This window comes from Amia ocellicauda, chromosome 18, assembly GCF_036373705.1.
Source record: "Amia ocellicauda isolate fAmiCal2 chromosome 18, fAmiCal2.hap1, whole genome shotgun sequence".
Classification (NCBI taxonomy): Eukaryota; Metazoa; Chordata; class Actinopteri; order Amiiformes; family Amiidae; genus Amia; species Amia ocellicauda.
Genome location: NC_089867.1, coordinates 18,952,394 through 18,972,995, shown reverse-complemented (window position 1 = coordinate 18,972,995; position 20,602 = coordinate 18,952,394). Strand labels below are relative to the sequence as shown.

Here is a 20,602-nt window from a genome sequence, read left to right as displayed (position 1 = left end):
TTATCTATATTGATAAATCACACGTAGCTGGTTCATAGCCATTTGCCACTGTTTACTTTTTAGTGGCGGTTGCCGTTAATTTCAGAATAAATAATCGGACGCCATCATTGTAAAGATGCGTGTATCACTTTCCAGATGTAGCCCCGCCCCTACGAACAGTTCCCTTCTCGCGTCATTTTATTAAAAATCCAACATGGCGGCGTCCAGGAGCGAAAGAGCTAAAGCTAAAGAAAACAGTAATTCTTCTACAAACCAGGAATCAGAAGAAGTGACCGAACTTTTCCCGGGATTTAAGGATGCCGATTCATTTGTGAAGGTTGGTCAAAGACACAGTGGCCCGTATTGGCCGTTATTTTTGTAGCAGGCCCGGTGGTAACCAAACGTGGGTTTGTGACTGGCGTGTTTACCAGCTAAACCAGTCTTCGCTTTTCTTGCCACGCAAGCTATTCACAAAGAAAGCGCATCAACTATGTATTTTAATGATCCGTTATGTACTCAGATGCTTTGTTTATGACTCATGGCTGTTAGTACACCGTTTACATTTAGTAGTCGAATTTATGTTTCACAAGACCAAGTTACTCCTCTATCGCCAATCAAGCACTGAAAGCATCAGTGCGGCCACCTAGTCGTACCATGTGTTAACTAAGTTAAAGCAAACCGCAGTATCCGTAGGTAACGTTTTGCTGTACTGGAAAATGCTTTAAAATACTAAATGTTGGCGTGTGTAGACTGTATACTCTTCTGTAGTAAATTAACTAAATAATTGGTTTCTCATTTATTTCTGGGTGTGAGAGAGAGATTAAACCCCACGTTTTGCGTCTGTGCATTGATTCCCAGCATGGACTGGGCACAGTTGTTGCAGCGACGAAGGCTTCGGCTAACCTCCCCCAGACCGGGGACGAGTATGACTTCTACCGCAGCTTCCCCGGATTCCAGGAGTTCTGCGAGAATCAAGGAGACCGGCTTTTGCAGTGGTAAATAGACATGTTGAAGTGGCATATGCTGAGATGATGTTGATTATGATTGTTAATATTATTTTCCCAACTCTGCAGTGCAATATAAAATAATATTGCTAATGCTGTATTGTGTTTTTGCAGCATGAGTCAGCTAATGCAGTACCATGGCTGTAGGTCTCACATGAGAGACCGGAACAAAGTGACTGGACTGGAGGAGAGGTTTGACATGCTGGTGGATTCCAATGATGTCATTTTGGAGAGAGTGGTAAGACTGACAATGTCTTTGTCCCAAAATAATCTGTGTGCCTATGGAAGGAAAGTAGTTATTCTTTAAATGCCTTTAAATATGATGTAAACAATATTCTGTTTCTTCTACCTTTAAGTAAACCTTTTACTGATGTTTCGCTCAGGGTATACTACTGGATGAGGCATCTGGAGTGAACAGGAACCAGCAGCCTATCTTACCAGCCGGCATTCAGCCTCCCAAGACAATCGTATCCAGCTGGAACCGCAAGGTATGAACCCATAACCCTGCTAAGTTTAAGTAATCTCCTCTCGAATGGATGGAAGAGAACAGATTTGAAGATGCTAATTTCCAGACTAATCCTGGTGACTGTAGTGTTTCCCATTCTGTTCATGTGGCACCTGTCTCTGGTTGTCAGGGGGGCGAGATGCGTAAAGGGTCCAGCTCTGAGATGTTCCGCCTGCTGCACGCGAAAAACATCCAGCGGCCTCAGCTGAAGTTCCGGGAGAAGGTGGATAATTCCAACACCCCTTTTGTTCCCAAGATCTTTATCAAACCCAATGCGTCAAAGCCCCTTCCGAAATGTAAGTTTGCTTCCATCAGAAGTTAATTCAATGTCCGTTGACAGTTTCATGTCACATTCAAGAGTAATATGATAGCAGTGGAATTCATTTTAATTAACTGTCATGTCGTGATCAGAACCTTGACATGTTTTCTTTTTTTTGTAATTGACTTTGTTGCTTTTTTCACATTTTAGATTTCACAGACCAGAAGCTCCGCAAAGAGAGACCGGAGGATCTTGACGTCCCGGCAGCCCTGGCAGACTTTATCCATCAGCAGAGAACAGAGCAGCATCTGGATGATATGTAAGGCAACATCCACGCTTCTACACCCCCAACTGCTTAGAGAACACACACACACACACACAGAAAGACAGCCATGGTTCTGCAGGCACTTTATATGGCTCCTCTTTACTTGGTTAGCTGATCAAATTCAACTTGTCGAGTGTAGCTCTATTGTATTGCATGCAATCAATGCTATGTAAGATTACTTTTAGTTAGTCTTAGTGATTATTAACATATGAAAACTATATCATTGCCCCCCCATTTGTTCCGTTTCCTTTGTTTAACTTCTTAAAGCCTAATTCTGAGACTGAAGGTGATTTCATCTTGTTTTTTTTTTTGGTTCTTTGTCTTCAGGTTTGCCCACCCCTATCAGTATGAACTGGACCACTTTACTGTATTGGAGGCTATGCTTTCTAAGCCTGAACCCCAGGTAGGTGTCTTGCATTTCCTTTGTGGATCCTTTTCACCCTTTGTTTGCAGAAGTGACCCTTCACTCTTCTTGTTGCTCTTTGGCAGATGTATAAACCACTCGATGAGACCAGCTGCCAGTTCATAGCCTCGCTGGAGGAGCTGGTTGAGCTGAACGAGAAACTGGCCAAGTGCTCCGAGTTTGCAGTGGATCTGGAAGTACGCGATTTTAAGCAGTATAAATTCAACATACTTTAACTTCTGTTGGTTGGGAACATCCATTGTAGATCCTTCCTGAAACACAGTGTGGTTCTTTATTCCTGTCCTGATTTCTCTCTCTCAGCACCATTCGTACAGAAGTTTTCAGGGCCTCACCTGCCTGATGCAGATCTCAACCCGGCATGAAGACTTCATCATCGACACGCTGGAACTGCGCAGCGAGATGTACATCCTCAACGAGACTTTCACAGACCCCGCCATAGTAAAGGTCTGTGCAGGACTGCTCCGTCATTAACCTGCCCATTTCATCGACAGTACTGTTTACAGTTATTAGGAGGTGTGCGGATGTAACGCTTGTTTATTGGGCACCAGTTACACATTACCCTACGACTTATCTGTGAAGCAGGGGTTTACAAAGTCTTACAGATGCTCTAATACATCAATAACTGAAGATCTAGAGCTGGTTTAATTTGACAATTAACATGGTTATTTAGAGGAAAACCACAGACTGGATTTGACCTGCTCTGGTCTAAAATGATCTGGGGCTTTCTGTTTTTCTTTCAAAGGTGTTTCACGGCGCAGACTCTGACATCGAGTGGCTGCAGAAGGATTTTGGGCTGTACGTCGTCAATCTTTTCGACACACATCAGGCCTCACGCGCCCTCAACCTGGGTCGCCACTCTCTGGACCACCTGCTGAAGCTGTACTGCAGCGTCAACTCTGACAAACGCTACCAGCTAGCTGACTGGAGGATAAGGTAACTGCCCTTTTCTCACCATCCCGCTTCCTCCACATTTAGGGGATAACTTTCAGATATGTCCTCTAGTGAATGAATTGCTGTACTGTTGTCTTTCATTTACTTATTATCTTTCCAGTAACCTTAATTCAGCTTAAATAAGGGGGTGTTTTAATCTGTGCTGTGATGCTTTGTTTACATTTTTGAAACTCTGTAACCAGAACAGACTTTCCCATCAGCCTGAGTGGACACGGAAACCATCAATGTGCCGCTTTATCATTGTTTTGTCTTCATTCTTTTAAGATGCAGGTTGCACTCTTCTTCTCTCACAGTCCCCTGCTCTCTGTTCACAGACCCTTACCGGAGGAGATGTTCCATTATGCCCGAGCAGACACGCACTATCTGCTGTACATCTATGACCGCCTGAGAGTGGCGCTGCTGGACGCGGGCAACCAGCAGCCAGCTCTCCTCCACATGGTCTGGCAGAAGAGTAAGGATGTTGCTCTCAAGGTACGCACACTGCTTGAATTTGACACTCATCCCAGAACACCTCCAGGCCTTTAGTGTGTGTGTGAGAAAAGAAATGGTGTTGACGAGTTTAATTATATATTGGGAAATGATCTCAGCAATATGTCTAATGTGTTTGTCCTGACGCAGAAATACGCCAAGCCCATTTTCACAGAGGACTCGTATATGGAGCTGTACAAGAAACAGAAGCGGATGCTCAACACGCAGCAGCTCGCTGCGCTGCGCTTGCTGTACGGCTGGAGGGATAAGTTGGCGAGACAGGAGGACGAGAGCACGGGGTACGTGTGCCAGCACTGATATAGGGGCTGGAGCAGCAGGCAACCGCAGTCACTGTATTCATGAACCTAGTAATCTCTGCCACCGATTCACACACTCGAACCACTGCATGTGTGCACTGCATCACAGGACAACTTGTTTTATACAAGAAAACTCACTAGAATCAGTACAAGTAACTCACCTTTATTTTATTATTTTTTGCTCCAGGTACATCTTGCCTAACCACATGCTCATTAAAATTTCGGAAGAGCTACCAAGGTGAGTGTGATTTAGATTTTCTGGGTGTGGGGAATTTGTTTTGTGTGTAAATCTCTTTTATATATAAACTTCAAAAGATGTGAATGGAATATGGGGGATCTGAGCCGATGGCTTTAAAAGACACTTTCATGTTATTTTGACTGAGGGATCATGGTGAAATGGAGCCGAGGGGGGTTTGCAAGAGAGGTTCACGGTTCTCTCATCTTATTTCCAGGGAGCCTCAGGGCATCATTGCGTGTTGTAACCCTGTCCCTCCATTGGTCCGCCAGCAAGTCAATGAACTCCACCTGTTGGTGCAGCAGGCCAGAGACATGCCTCTGCTCAAGGTGAGGGAGAATTTTCAGATCCTGTCATTAAATCAATACCCAAAGTTCAGCTTGCAAAAATCTTTGTCATTGACTTGTCCTAAATAGAAATACAAAGTTATTCTGTTCTCTCCATGCAGTCATTAATAATCATAGCCTCCTTTTTATGATTTCTGTACTTACCTTTTGCTTCCTCTCCCCCTTCTCTGCAGACTGAAGTAGTAACGGAAAAGAAGAAAGTACTAACACCCAAAAGAAAGGTGAGTTTGAAGTTTCACTCTCATTCTAATAGTTTAACTGAGATTTCCCCCCAGCTGGTTACTGTTATTAAGCATGGTCTTCTGCAAAGCTGGTTCCATCCTTTTTGAATGTATCCTATATGTATTGATAATGGAAATTTGGATTATAACTCTTTATGGCTGAAACTAGTACATCGGGTGAATTACTGTACTTATTAATTTTAGTGGTTTCCGGTTTATTCACCCTATTTTTTTTCTTCTTGTTTCATATAGGTGGAAAATGCTTTGTTTGCTCCTCATGACAGTTCACACGGCCCTGACATTGATGCCCCAGACTTTCCTTCTCCGGGTAAGAGAATTGTTGCCTGTAATTTATCACACCCCCACCCGCAACTGTTCTGACTTCAGAGACTCGCTTCCTTACTCCATGTTGTCCTCCTGCAGGGCCTCTGTCGAAGCGAGGGGTGCTCTTCACGGATGAGGAAGATCGGGACCAGCAAGAGAAAGAAGAGACTCAGGACTGGGACACACTCCTAGCTTCAGCCCAAATCACACTCTTTGAAGTAAGAACCCTTGAGCAAAAACCTCATTTGTCCCCCCCTCCACCACTGACTGGAGGTCGTTTTATCATTTATAATTTTTACCATTTTGGCTTATTCCCGCCATTGAAACGTTCAAATTAAAGTTTGTTTTTGTTACTGATGATCAAAGTGCTGGTCCCTTGTTACCGATATCTCCAGAGTATCATTTATTCACCAGCATATTTCATTTATTTTGCAAGGCCCTAGCATTTGATAACACTGCAGTGATGTAACCGCTTTCATCTCGTGTTGGCCAGTGCCCTCGACACTAATCAAACTTGTTTCTTTTGATCAAGGATCGGGATTCGGACGGCAGGGTGGAGGGTGCTAATCTCACGGTGGCGCAGCAGAAGGCCCACAGTATAATGGAGTCTTTTGAAAATCCCTTTAGAATGGTAAGTCACAGACCGTGCTAAATGTCACCGCATATCAGCATTTTCATAATTTCCCTTTATTCCAACTAAAACTTTTTTTTTTTTTTTTAAGTATTTACCTTCAAAGGACAATAACATCCACATCTCGAAAAACGCCAAGTATGACCCCTCGTCAAAAGTGTATGAGGTATGTGCAAACACTAGCCTTGATGGTTGGACGTCTTATTTATGAAAGCCCTCTTGACTAACCTGGGAAAATGTGTTAATGTGAAGGGTAAATTAGGAGAATTATGTCTGCTTTTTAAAAATCTGTTTTCATAAACTGGACCCAGAGCAAGGGAGCTTGGGTTGCTTCGTAAAAAAGAAATCCAATAAATAAAATCCTGAATAAATTGCCTTGATCAGTTTCCATTGAGTGTTTTATGCTTTGATTAGTTAAAATAAATTAGTTAGCATTGTTTGCTATGATTTGAATGGCACTTTCCTGTCCTGTGTGTAGATCAGCAATAGGTGGAAGCTGCTGAGCATGGAGCAGCAGAAGAAGGAAGCTCAGGCCAAAGAGGAGGCAAAGAAGAAGGCCAAAGAAGCGGCCCAGAGAGCCACAGGTACACAACCCAGGTCCAGATAGACAGAGAAGGGGCCTACTTTACTAGACATGACATCAGTGTTGCAGTTGGTCAAATTCATGATTGGTTTCCCACATGGTAATTTGCACTTGATGGCTTTATCCATATAAGATGACATACACAAATCCAATCACATTATAAAATTACAAGGAACGGTAAAACATTTGCAGCTTTTCCACAAGTTACATTGCAAGGAACACTGAACACAGCAGTTGTCTTCAGAAGGCACATTTTTAAAGGATCATCCTTCGCAGAAGAGAGCGATACAGTAGGAGTTAATGTTGCCAAGTTACCTGAGTTGAGCTCATTTGTTCTTACCACTGTTTGGCATTTCTCTCGCATATTATGAATTCAATTCTTCTTTCAGAGGAACGGAAGAAAGCACACAAAAGTTACCAGGAATCTCTTCAAAATGTTGCAACAGTACGGCAGCAGGCAGCAGTGAGTAATTTCTGTGTGTTCTGTAGCAGGTCTTCAAAAGCATGTAGCGTCTGTCTTTTTTAAACCAGTGTTAAATCGTACCTACTAATGGGGCAGGTTGCCTACTGATCTTATACAATGGGATATAGTAAGTCTCTTTTCTTCACATCAAAATGATTATAAATATTAAGGTGTTCTACCAATTAATTGTCCTATCTGTATTAATTGAAAATGTGGACATTTAAGAAGAATTTTGACCAAGCTATTAGGTTTACAGATGAACTAACATAACCTGACAGTTCCTTTTTGTTATTAAGGTTCACTTTTCTTTGAGTAAAGCAATAGATGTCACCATGATGTTGTGTTTTCTCAATGTTTGGAACTAAAGCCGTTATTTCTCAACCCTGGGTCACTGCCAGCTGGTTACTGCTAAGAAGACTGGTAAGAAGCACGAGAGGAGTGTGAGCGATCCTGGAGCCGAGACTCCCAAACCAGAAAAGAAACGGCCTAAACCCATGGAGCAGCCAGCAGAACAAACCCCCGCTCCCGACGACTTCCAGCCCTTTGACTATGCCAAGTCGGATTTGAAAGTCTTTGCGGGTATGTCCTTGTCTGATTCTTGGTTTCATGGGGGTTTGGGGCAGGGGTTCAGTGTGTGTTTGTTTTTGGGAAACAAGGGTTGTTTTTTCATTCCTATTTAAGCTAAATATCTTGCTACCTAAAGCTGCAGGATTGTGACTGTTAAGGCCTGACATGATGCAACAGTGATTTAGGCCCTATGCTCACTTCCTCCCCAGTGTTTCTCTGTAAAGTTTTTTTTTTTTTTTCCTGTCAGTTTGTCACCTCTCTCTCATCATTCTTTTGCTTGCTTTCAGGTGGTAAACCCAAGGAGGGTACACAGTTTGATCCCAACAGCAAGCCAGCTCAGGAATCGAAACGAAAGGTGTGTATGTTTATATGCATGTATATTATCTTGTTCAAAATAATTCACAAAACAATAGTATACAGATCAACAGCAATATGTATCTAATGTAGAGACACCACAGTGGCCAAGGACTTTTATCTTTGATTTTGAAAACATTTTTTTTTGTTCTGCCCTGCCTCAAAGAATCACCAATTAAGACACACCAGTTAATATACAGGTGTGTGTTGTGTGTTTGTATCTTTGTGACTGAATGACTATGGAGGCAAAATACAGAAGGTGCAAGATGTGTTAAAGGCTTGTGCTGCACAATAGTAAATCTCCATAGGAATTATTGTTCCATTTGACCACACTATGAGATATGTTTGGAACACGAGTTGTGCGGTAGATTTGGGTTTTTAAACACTGGATTAATTTATTTTTTTGCATTAATAAAGTTTATCTGGAGTTTCGTAAAGGTAATAAATGACCAACTGAAATTTGTTTTTTTAGAAAAACGCCAAAGCACACAAAACGAACTCTACCACCGGGAACCGAAGTATGTCTTATTTGGCTGGCAAATCAGAAAGGTAATATAATTTTAAGAAACAAATGCATTATGGAATAACAATATTTTAAAATGTTTATTAATGGTTACATTTTTTGTTTTCCAGGGGATTCAGGCATTCCTGGCCGAAGAGATAAGACGAGCAATCGGAGTGAATACTGGATCTGAGCCAAAGCTCACATTAACCTGCTTTGTGATACTTCGACAAGTCTCCCGAAAACTGCCTTTTTTTATTTTATAAATATGTATAATTTATAAGAAAGGCCCCTAAGTTGAGCTATACTGTTCATATAATGCTTTGTAAAGTTATTAATCAGTTTTTAAAAATTAGTACAGTAATGGTGAACTATCAAGGGAATATCATTCTTCAGTCACAGTGGCCCCATGTTTATAAACATGACAGTGGTGTCTCGTCATAGTTTTGATGTTACTGAAATATGATCTCTGGTTAAGCCGAACCTGTTTACATTAAAATTATTTTTAAATAAATTTGACCGAGACCCAAAATGGTTTCTCATCTGTTTAAGACATTCTCCATGTATAATAGTTCAGCTTCCAGGGTGGTTTTCACTAGCTATGAAAGACTACATGCAAATTATAATAAACATATTGCATAACACATTGGTATTTTTTTTTTTTATATGAAGTATTTTGAATACCGCTACAGCGCATGCACACACACCTCTACGCAGAGGATAAATCCCTCTACACCAAAAGACTGGTCTCTCAACACCCTACAGAGGGGTTATGTGCACAATGAGCCCAGTAACATAAACTAGTTTTTAGTATAGAACTTGACCAGTAATCAATCTAGTTTCAGTTAAACATCAAAACAAATCTGTAATCCCTCAGAAGATTCTGGTAAAAGAAAATGTGAATTATTTTTTTGAAACAACCTGAACATGTTTACTGTAATGAGAAGGTGGGCAATTACAAAGTGTCTGATTGCTTTGGTCAGCAATTTTACTGCAATGAAGTGAGGAATACACTATTGCACACTTTGAGGTGAAGTTGTTCTTGATCTACAAATAATCGTTGCTTTATTTCCTGGCCATGATTCTGATGTAAAATATGAATGCAAATAACACGGCGGGATAAAGAGTTGTGTACTGGATGCAAAACAACACGTGTAGATGCCCAAGGAAGTGTTTACAAAGTGTACACTGGTAGACGACGGGTAATGTTAATAACATGCAATCCTGAGTAATTCAGCAGTTGTCCTTGTTCACGTTTTACCACTCGAGTGCTCTGGTTTAATGACACTTCATCACAACTAAAACATGGGGAGTGCTCCCCGTTAGTGACATCCCTGTTTCTGTGTCCAGATCGGTGCCAGGCTCTTCACATTGCACGCCACGCCGTTACCCATAAGCTTTCACATGGGTTACTACTGGAGAATCAAAGTAGCTTGCTTGGGCTTTCTGATCCCGCCTCCTCTTCGTTCTAATTGGCTGGAGTAGGATTCTCTGCGGCGTCGGCTTTTTTCTATTGGTCAGGTGACACGTATTGCGTTAGCCCCGTACAAGTTCGGTTGAGAAGTCGCGTAACGCTGACTAAATGCTGGCTGGTATTAAGCGTGTTTCTGCCACTGCAGAGTATTTGTAGTAACGTTTTTTTTTATTTATTTATGTTTCTTTTCTTTTTTAAATAGATATATTTTTAATTCTCCTCACACGCTATGGATAGTATAAAAGACGGGTGGTTCACAGAGACGTGTACGCTATGGCCTGGCCAGGCAATGAGTCTTCAAGTAGAAGAGGTTTTGTATCATCAGAAATCGAAATTTCAGGATGTCATGGTTTTTAAGAGGTCAGTGTGTTTGTTTTCCACTTTTGACACAATTCATAGTAAACATTCCCATTCATATTAGGGTTGGGTTCTCGGTTTATGTAATGATGGAAGTGACGTAAATCGCTATACGGTTTATTTGTATAAGACCACGTTTCTCCCTGTGTTGGGCTGAAGCAAAACTAATGTTTCATCTTCAGCACATTGTTGTACAGTGTGATCACAATATATTCGCATATATTACATTTTCACTTGATTTATTTCCAACTTCAAAACTCCAGTTTAGGGAACAATGTGACTCGCTTGATCTGGAACAGCTACTTGTAATTGATGCTGGAGAAAAAAAAACAACTAACATATGGTAATAATATCAATCGGATATAGAAGACTTGTACTACATAGTTATATCTATTTAAGCCTGCCAAGTGCTGATTCATGCTCCTCACAATCCCAGATAGTGTTTGAGGTCTTGATTTTGAGAAAATATTAGTCCTGTGCATTCACTCTTCTTCGTGTGAACATTGACACTGTCCTTGACTTATCTGTGAGGATGCTAGTTCACATTGAAAGATCAGATCAGGGGTAAGTTTATTTTATATTGTTGAAATGATGGATCTCAGGAATACATGCTGTTGGTTATGTCTCGACAATCCGAAGGCCAGAGACTAAGACAAAACATGCAGCATTGTTTCTTACTGGAGCGACTGCAAGAAAGGTGGTGCTTAACTGTCAGACACATACTGCTACATTGAATAACAGTCCTTTCTAAAGTATTGGGCAATGGATTGCATTAAAACGTTAAGAGGAATGTGCCCTGTTTTGCAAGTTATTTTAAGGTGGAGCTGAGAAATTGCCACCTTTGTGCAGTTTCAGCGACAACGCCTTCACAATACTTGCACTTGCAGTTTCAATGCACAGTAGTCGATGGGACGCCACCACTTTGTTACTCAAGCATTTTTTTGAGTTTTTCACATTTGCTGTATTTGTATCATTTTCTTTAGACTATTGCCCTTGATTTCTTAAATAATTAGGCTTTCAACTTTTAATCACAGTGCCTCTTAGCTAACCTATACCCATTTCCCTTTTAGAAGTCATTGGGTTCCTGAAATGTGAATCACTGATTTTAAAATCAGTAAATAGATGCTAATGTCAAAACCAATTGATTGATTTAACAGCTGACACGGTCAGAATCCTTAGTATGCATGGTGCAGCTGTTAACCTTTAACCCTTCTCTCCTGACAGTATCTGCTGCTAAATTAAACCTGGTATGAGAAGACACCCTTTCAATTTGTCCATTCTAATCAATTTCTGCTCTTTCCATCCCTGCAGTAAAACCTACGGCAATGTGCTGGTTTTGGACGGTGTTATCCAGTGTACTGAGCGGGATGAATTTTCCTACCAAGAAATGATTGCAAATCTACCTCTGTGCTCTCATCCCTGCCCCAAAAAGGTAGGTGTTGCTACTGTGCTGGCTTCGGTGTGCGTCTGTCTTAGGCCCGGTTTCTCAGACCCAAGTCAATTCTAGTCATGGTCTACCCAATGTCATTTTAGGTAGAATTAGATTAGTACTAATCAAGGTCAGTTAAACCAAACTCATTATAGTTTACAATCCCAGACAAAATCCAGAAGAAATTAACAATAATAATAAGCAAGGCCACCCTTTTTCATGGTTTTATTTGCAGAGCTTAAAGAGTGACTGAGGGAGTTCTCCAAAATGTCGTGATGGCTTACGTCAAGTCCCATTTTGTGGTAGTTCATACAAGTGAATTATTTATTTCTTGTCCGACGCTCTTATCAAGGGTAACTCAGTTTATACACAAGCAGTACAAAAAGTGCAGTAATACAATTCAATAAAAAGTACAATTTAAGAATAACAAAAGTGCAGAAGTACAGTTAATCTAAAATGCAAAGCATACATCCTAGTTCAAGGTAACAAGTGCAGACATGATGCAGTGAAGTCCTAACTATTTTATATATTATGGTATATTACAAGTACATTCTGAACAGATGTCTTGAGTAATCTCTAGAAGGTAGTTGGTAATTTAAGTTACTGACCATTCTTACCCATTAGTTCCTACATAAACTATCCCTGCTGTGTCTCAGGCTGGAGTCAGGTTGAAAATCTGCAGCGTTATAATTTCCAGCAGGTTTGTAATTTACTAATTTACACACACACACAAACACTCCTTTGTTTCAGTGAAATTTATAGTACAAACATAATCCCCAGATTTGAAAGAAAATCCCATAGTTGTACGGCCCTTGGTGCAATCATGAAAAAGCAATGATAACTCGAAAAGCCTCCGTATTAGATGGAAATCCTCTTTCCAGGTGCTGATCATCGGTGGAGGAGACGGGGGAGTGCTGCGAGAAGTGGTGAAGCATCCTTTAGTGGAGTCGGTGGTACAGTGTGAGATTGATGAGGTATGAGGGGGCACGAGCACCTGCATTTTGTACCACTCACATTTCAATCAATAATTATTCTGCAATGATCCAGCAGTTTGTACACATGACTCTTGTGAAATTTCCTGCATAAGCACCTGCACTTTATACCATTTCATTTTTCACTGGTATAAGTGTTAAGGAGTGGAATTTTCAGACTTCTCCTTGAGGATGCTTTAAGGAATAAATACCTGGTCCTTCACAACTATTTTAAACTGACTTATTTTCTTTCAGGATGTTATTAATGTTTCTAAGAGCTATCTTCCTGGAATGGCACAAGGCTTCTTTAATCCCAAACTCACGCTAAATGTTGGAGATGGGTTTGAGTTCATGAAACAAAACCAGGATGCCTTCGATGTTATCATCACTGACTCCTCTGATCCTGTTGGTAAGAGACCTTGGCAAAAGTCCATCTCCGCATTGAGGTTAAGAACAAGTAGATGTTTTGGTCGATAATGCAATGGATTAATTGCAGTTTTAATTCTAATGATTGTTGTCTTTACTGGACTTCTGGTGGAGCCAAGAGCCAAGATGCTGTATAATACTGCAAGATCTATATAATATTCTGTTGTAACTGACTTGCACAATATTGTAGTTGTAATTCAGTTATTCAGCATTATACATTTCCATTTCTGTAAGTTTTAATCAAGTACATACAGTGGTTCATACTGAATTGTATTGCTGTAATCCAGCTCTGATAATGGACTGCGATGCATTGCTGTCAGATATGATATTGGTCTACAGTGTTCCGTGTCGTGATTTTTCCTATGACTGTGACTCAGGGGAATGGAGATAATTATTTGTCTCGTTCAATTTGTTGCTCATACATACTGCATTGTTAATAAAATAATAAGGGTTACATCTGACCTTGCTGTTTGTTAGCGATGTGCTTTATAGAGTCTTGGCAATCAAACCTCTGTCCTATTGTGTGCTCCTATTGCAGGGCCTGCTGAAAGCCTGTTTAAGGAATCGTATTATCAGCTAATGAAGACCGCTTTACGAAATGGCGGCATTCTCTGTTGTCAAGGTATGATTTACAGGCTTATTTTTGGAACAATGCAGACCTATTATTTTTTATGAAGAATGTGTTTTTCCTTGAATGGCAGAAATTAAACGCTTGTTTTTGCTTTCACATATTGAAAAGGCAAGCCGTTGCTCAGTTGTCCTTTGTTTTATATAGTTTCTCTTGATTTGATATATTTTCACATATATACATTATGAAGGCTTTGCATATTCATAACATTTTAAATGTCACTCATTTAGCATTTCCAGTTCTTTAGCACTATGTTGCATGTTTTTTTCCCCTATATTTCCCAGGCCATCTTTGGTTCTTATAGATATCTGCTAGTCATTTTCTTTCTTTTTTACCAGATCAAAATGCAAAGCATGTCCTGAATTGAACATGGTAGTGTCTCATTTCATATCATATATTAGAATTTAGTTCACACCATTGGGGAATACTGGAGTATTTTTTTTACCAACTGTAAACTCTGCAGGAGAATGCCAATGGCTCCACTTGGAACTGATTAAGGAGATGAGAAGCTTCTGCAAATCCCTCTTTCCTGTAGTCGATTACGCGTACTGTACTATCCCCACTTATCCCAGCGGACAGATTGGGTTCATGCTCTGCAGTAAGAATACTGTAAGTAATATACTGATGATGCTGTTTATTGGGCGTTTTTAAAACATGCAATTCGTTTACAATGTACATGGCACAAGTATTTGGTATTGTAAGTATTCAGAATACAGTGGGGGAAAAAAGTATTTGATCCCCTGCTGATTTTGTACGTTTGCCAACTGACAAAGAAATGATCAGTCTATAATTTTAATGGTAGGTGTATTTTAACAGTGAGAGACAAAATAACAACAAAACAATCCAGAAAAACGCATTTCAAAAAAGTTATAAATTGATTTGCATGTTAATGAGGGAAATAAGTATTTGACCCCTTCGACTTAGTACTTTGTGGCAAAACCCTTGTTGGCAATCACAGAGGTCAGACGTTTCTTGTAGTTGGCCACCAGGTTTGCACACATCTCAGGAGGGATTTTGTCCCACTCCTCTTTGCAGATCCTCTCCAAGTCATTCAGGTTTCGAGGCTGACGTTTGGCAACTCGAACCTTCAGCTCCCTCCACAGATTTTCTATGGGATTAAGGTCTGGAGACTGGCTAGGCCACTCCAGGACCTTAATGTGCTTCTTCTTGAGCCACTCCTTTGTTGCCTTGGCGCTGTGTTTTGGGTCATTGTCATGCTGGAATACCCATCCACGACCCATTTTCAATGCCCTGGCTGAGGGAAGGAGGTTCTCACCCAAGATTTGACGGTACATGGCCCCGTCCATTGTCCCTTTGATGCGGTGCAGTTGTCCTGTCCCCTTAGCAGAAAAACACCCCCAAAGCATAATGTTTCCACCTCCATGTTTGACGGTGGGGATGGTGTTCTTGGGGTCATTCCTCCTCCTCCAAACACGGCGAGTTGAGTTGATGCCAAAGAGCTCGATTTTGGTCTCATCTGACCACAACACTTTCACCCAGTTCTCCTCTGAATCATTCAGATGTTCATTGGCAAACTTCAGACGGGCCTGTACATGTGCTTTCTTGAGCAGGGGGACCTTGCGGGCGCTGCAGGATTTCAGTCCTTCACGGCGTAGTGCGTTACCAGTTGTTTTCTTGGTGACTATGGTCCCAGCTGCCTTGAGATCATTAACAAGATCCTCCCGTGTAGTTCTGGGCTGATTCCTCACTGTTCTCATGATCATTGAAACTCCACGAGGTGAGATCTTGCATGGAGCCCCAGACCGAGGGAGACTGACAGTTATTTTGTGTTTCTTCCATTTGCGAATAATCGCACCAACTGTTGTCACCTTCTCACCAAGCTGCTTGGCGATTGGTCTTGTAGCCCATTCCAGCCTTGTGTAGGTCTACAATCTTGTCCCTGACATCCTTGGACAGCTCTTTGGTCTTGGCCATGGTGGAGAGTTTGGAATCTGATTGATTGATTGCTTCTGTGGACAGGTGTCTTTTATACAGGTAACGAGCTGAGATTTAGGAGCTCTCCCTTTAAGAGAGTGCTCCTAATCTCAGCTCGTTACCTGTATAAAAGACACCTGGGAGCCAGAAATCTTGCTGATTGATAGGGGATCAAATACTTATTTCCCTCATTAACATGCAAATCAATTTATAACTTTTTTGAAATGCGTTTTTCTGGATTTTTTTGTTGTTGTTCTGTCTCTCACTGTTAAAATACACCTACCATTAAAATTATAGACTGATCATTTCTTTGTCAGTGGGCAAACGTACAAAATCAGCAGGGGATCAAATACATTTTTCCCTCACTGTATAAGGCATTGGGATATATTTTCCAAATGCTCAGTTTACATTAATCAGAATTCTTGCGCTTCCATTTTTACATGGTACTGCATCCCACTGCAGACCTGAGAGCAGATAAAGTGGTGTTCTGGTAGCCTAATATTTAACAAATGAGACTTACTTATTTTTGTATTTTCTGGAATATGGAATTCAATGTTTTAATATACAACCCCAATTCCGAAAACGTTGGCACAGTCATTTGAAACTTAAATTCACCCTGTACTATATTGAAAACACATTATTAACACGTTATTTGATGTTTTACAAAATTTACACTCATTTCAAATCTGATGACTGCAACACACTCTAAAAAAGTTGAGACAGTCAACAGTTTACCACTGTGTAACATCACCGTTTCTTTTAATAACACTTATTAAGCTTTTGGGCACTGAAGACACCAATTGGTTAGGTTTAGCAAGCGGAATTTTCCCCCATTCATTCATTATGCATTTCTTCAGCTGCGCAACTGCACGGGGCCTTCGTTGCCTTATTTTGCCCTTCATAATGCACCCCACATTCTCAATCGGAGACAGGTCAGGACTGCAGGCAGGCCATGCTAGCACCCATGCTAGCAGGCCATGCTTACGCAACCATGCCCTTGTAATCCGGGCAGAATGTGGTTTGGTGTTGTCCTGCTGGAAAATGCAGGGACGTCCTTGGAAAAGACGACGTCTGTATGGCAGCATATGTTGCTCCAAAATGTGTACATATCTTTCTGCATTAATGATGCCCTCACAGATGTGCAAGTTACCCATGCCATGGGCACTGACACACCCCCATACCATGACAGACGCTGGCTTTTGGACCTGACGCTGATGACAGCTTGGATGGTCCTTTTCCTCTTTGGCCCGGAGAACACAATGGCTGTTTTGTCCAAAAACTATTTGAAATGTTGACTCGTCAGACCACAATACACGATTCCACTGTGCTACTGTCCATCTCAGATGAGACCGAGCCCAGAGAAGTTGGCGGTGCTTCTGGACAGTGTTGATGTATGGCTTCTGCTTTGCATAGTAAAGCCTTACCTTGCATCTGTGGATGCAGCGGCAAATGGTGTTGACTGACAAAGGTTTACCAAAGTACTCCCGAGCCCACGTCGGGATATCCATTACAGACTCATGACGTTTTTTAAGACCGTGACATCTGAGGGATCGGAGATCACGCGCATTCAGAAGTGGTTTTCGGCCTTGCCCTTTACGCAGCGAAATTTGACCGGATTCCTTGAATCTTTTAATTATATTGTGCACTGTGAAAGGTGAAATGCACAAAATCCTACCAATTTGTCTTTGGGGAATGTTGTTCTCAAAGTGTTGGATTATTTGGATCTGTTGGCAGATCGACCCATCCTTGCTCTTTTTTGGAGGCTCCTTATATACTATGATTACACTATTGCCTCACCTGTTTCACATCACCTTCTTATTTCAACTTAATTTGCTATTAGTCCTAAATTTGCCCCTGTCCCAACTTTTTTGGAACGTGTTGCATGCATCAATTTCAAAATAAACGTTTACCTTCAAAAAACTATGCAATTGATTAGGTAAAACTTCAAATACCTTGTCTTTATACATTTTTTGTTTAAATACAAGTCAAAGTACATTTACAAATCACTCCTCTTTGTTTTTATTAGCATTTTCCATACTGTCCCAACTTTTTCGGAATTGTGGGTCATAATTCATTGTGATGCATTAATGCAGACCGCATTTTTTTCCACCACACTTTTCAATGGTTCAAGACAGCTTCGTTTTACAATTGGGCTGCTTTGTCAATTCAAATTCTTTAAAAATCCTGGACAGAAGTGAAGTTTAGTCATCCGACGAAGTATCTGCTCTTCTTGCACTCTGTCGTGTTTTAAATCGCACTGCCTCTCCTTTTCACATGTTTCTATGAGTTCTGCTTTGTATTTAGAATATGCTGTTAACATGGCTCAGGATTCCTTTAGGATTCTGAATACTAGAGAAATATCCCACCCTCAATATCCTGAATATTCAGAGCCGGAATATTCCATTTAATTTTCTGAATATGCCGTTTACAAAGTTTTCAGTATTCCAAATACTAGTAGATAAGGACTTCTGCCAAGAAATATAAAAATATTATTATTATTATTTTTTTTATTATTATTATTAGTGGCCACAGACATGCAGTGATAGTGTGGACTGTAGAAAGATAGGGGTAATATATTTCAAAGCAGTATTCGAGAGAAATTTAAATTTGGCTGGAGTGTAGTTAAAATGTATATTTTAATTCCATTTTAGTTTTTATGTGGATGTGTGATGAGGGTATTCTAGCCCAAGTTTGTACTAAGCTTGTGTGTGTGTGTGTGTGTGTGTGTATGTATAATATATATATATATATGAGAGAGAGAGAGCGCTATATAGATCTGTATGTATTTGTGTACACAGAACTCAACCAGTTTTCTAAACCTCAAAAACATATACCTACCCACAGTATGTAAGTTTGTGTATGCCTTGGACATTGGCCAAATTTCAGTAAGAAAAATGGCAGAAATACAGATTGCTTCAAATTTCCACTTATCCTATTGCTCAGAGCCAGCTGACCTTTTATTAATATTATTTTTACATTTTATGAATCCCATTAAAAGGAAGGATAAGAATTAATTGGATGCAATGATTTGTGTGCGTTTCAGGAAACAGACTTCCGTGAGCCCGTGAGAAAACTGACAAGTGAAGAAGTGGAGAGCATGAACCTTAAATATTACAATCCTGACATCCACCGAGCAGCATTCATTCTGCCCGAGTTTGCCAGAAAGGTAATCTTTGGAATTGAAAACAGCAGAAAGAGGAAGGGGACATGTTTATTTTAAAAGCGAAGTAATTTACTTCACGCTAAACCCTATGACTGTTAAGTTCATATCATGAAAACTGTTGTGAAGAAGCATAGAAGTCTCTGGTCATATGCGGGCGGATACTAAACTGGATCTCATCGGTCTTAATTTCTCTTTAATGTGCCTGTTATTAAATGTCATGACTTTGAGAGACTTTTGCAAGCAACATTGTGATGGCCCTGTGTGTTGATTATGACTTGCATGCATGGTCTCCGTCTTTATGCATCTATATCTTAATTTCTGTTACAGGTTCTAAGTGAAGCATAAGTTTTGCAGAATATCCTCTTCGTTCCTCACATGGCCTTCAGTGCAGACAGAACATGACCTCTCCGCAGCTACTCGAACCTCTCGTGCTCTGCGATTCGACCCTTAACCAGATCAGGGGAATTCAGATGGGAGGACCGCTTGTGGAGGGGACAGGGAAACCCCTATGGAGTTCTGTGTTTCTCAATAAGTAGATTCCATACTTTATTTCAGTAGTTCTACAAACTTTTTTTCCACCCCGCCCCCATGGTAACATACGCATCTTTATGAAAGAAGTCAAGTTGGCTTTACGAGGTATAGGATTAACATTTAACTTAAATTATATATATAATTTTTTCCAGATTGTATCATGACATATTATTTCTTAAGTTTGAAACAAGGATGATTTGGTTTGTGGTCCACTGTACAACAAACCTGGTTAGTTTTACCAAGTACAAAAATGTTGCAATGCTAATGGAGTTTGATCATGAAATACTGTATGCTAATGGATCTTACAATATGCATGCATGGTTTTTCCCTTACTGCCTATCCTGAAAGAGTTACTGTTTTATTTGGTATTGGTGTTGGGATTATGTTCTCACATTAGTAAATGAATATTCAAGTCAGTGGATTACAGACAAAACAAGTATAGTATGTGAAAGGGAATACATACATGTTTACTGCCATAGGATATGCTCAATATACCTTTAATTGTACATTCTCTAATGTGCATGCAGGATTTTTGCCCTTGGTGACTATTTTAACTTAGTTTCAATATTCTGGTGTTTAAAGCATAACTGTCAAATGGGAAATACAATAATGTATCCTAAGGATTTAATAATAATAATAATAATAATAATAATAATAATAATAATATCCTGGGACATGACATGACGGTTCTTGGATGTATAATAAATTAGCAAAAATAAGAAATAACTGAAACAGTATTTAACAAAAGTTGTAGTATGACAAATGCTCTTCCTTCAGACTTGTAATCATTCATAATGTTCAATGTACTATCTTGTAAACAACTGTAATTATGTTTTCAAATTAAAATGTTTTTTTTTTTTTTTTTAAATATATATATTTGTGTCTGATCTTATTTTACACAAGCTGGACTGGTGTGGTTCAAAGCTGTGTGTGCTGCACTGATTCAAAGTGGCTTAGACCCTTCCAGTACTGTATTAAAACCTGTGGAGAAGCCTAATGCACTTCACATCTTACCACAAGTTAAGCTTCTGCTGATCAGAAACTTTTATGTTTATTGAGTGTCAAATGTTAAATTGTGGCCTATGCTAATAGGTTGAAGATTTTCTCCCCACAGTGGTCTTCACTATAAAGCACAAACATCTGCCATCGCAACAGGTATTTAATGTAAATTTTGAATTATTATTTTGCTTTAATTGCCAACCCCCCCCGTTAGTTTTTCAATTATCAAT

At 40.2% G+C, this 20,602-nt stretch overlaps 2 protein-coding genes across 2 annotated transcripts; both read left to right on the top strand.

Moving 5' to 3' along the window:
• Window positions 1-180: 180 nt before the first annotated feature.
• Window positions 181-9,103, top strand: exosc10 (exosome component 10). Its single transcript, XM_066690466.1, has 25 exons — window positions 181-316; window positions 838-974; window positions 1,098-1,221; window positions 1,367-1,471; window positions 1,619-1,784; window positions 1,958-2,066; window positions 2,400-2,475; window positions 2,562-2,672; window positions 2,797-2,940; window positions 3,239-3,429; window positions 3,762-3,918; window positions 4,066-4,214; window positions 4,420-4,470; window positions 4,685-4,796; window positions 4,988-5,035; window positions 5,288-5,363; window positions 5,459-5,577; window positions 5,892-5,990; window positions 6,082-6,156; window positions 6,469-6,574; window positions 6,963-7,036; window positions 7,435-7,615; window positions 7,891-7,958; window positions 8,430-8,506; window positions 8,591-9,103. The coding sequence occupies exons 1-25, from the start codon at window positions 194-196 to the stop codon at window positions 8,619-8,621; spliced, it is 2,709 nt and encodes a 902-aa protein (XP_066546563.1). The 5' UTR covers window positions 181-193; the 3' UTR covers window positions 8,622-9,103.
• A 910-nt stretch (window positions 9,104-10,013) lies between these two features.
• Window positions 10,014-20,392, top strand: srm (spermidine synthase). Its single transcript, XM_066690467.1, has 8 exons — window positions 10,014-10,293; window positions 11,602-11,722; window positions 12,601-12,693; window positions 12,946-13,099; window positions 13,655-13,738; window positions 14,208-14,353; window positions 18,723-18,845; window positions 19,170-20,392. Exons 1-8 carry the CDS (start codon window positions 10,163-10,165, stop codon window positions 19,185-19,187), a joined length of 870 nt encoding a protein of 289 aa, XP_066546564.1. The 5' UTR covers window positions 10,014-10,162; the 3' UTR covers window positions 19,188-20,392.
• Window positions 20,393-20,602: the final 210 nt, after the last annotated feature.

Bases quoted from the DNA above. Each gene is read 5' to 3' on its own strand.
- exosc10 (XM_066690466.1), top strand. From the start codon at position 194: ATGGCGGCGTCCAGGAGCGAAAGAGCTAAAGCTAAAGAAAACAGTAAT. The intron at 3,430-3,761 runs GTAACTGCCCTT...CTCTGTTCACAG, and splicing joins CTAGCTGACTGGAGGATAAG to ACCCTTACCGGAGGAGATGT. The intron at 5,991-6,081 runs GTAAGTCACAGA...TTTTTTTTTAAG, and splicing joins TTGAAAATCCCTTTAGAATG to TATTTACCTTCAAAGGACAA.
- srm (XM_066690467.1), top strand. From the start codon at position 10,163: ATGGATAGTATAAAAGACGGGTGGTTCACAGAGACGTGTACGCTATGG. The intron at 11,723-12,600 runs GTAGGTGTTGCT...TCCTCTTTCCAG, and splicing joins CTCATCCCTGCCCCAAAAAG to GTGCTGATCATCGGTGGAGG. The intron at 12,694-12,945 runs GTATGAGGGGGC...ATTTTCTTTCAG, and splicing joins TACAGTGTGAGATTGATGAG to GATGTTATTAATGTTTCTAA.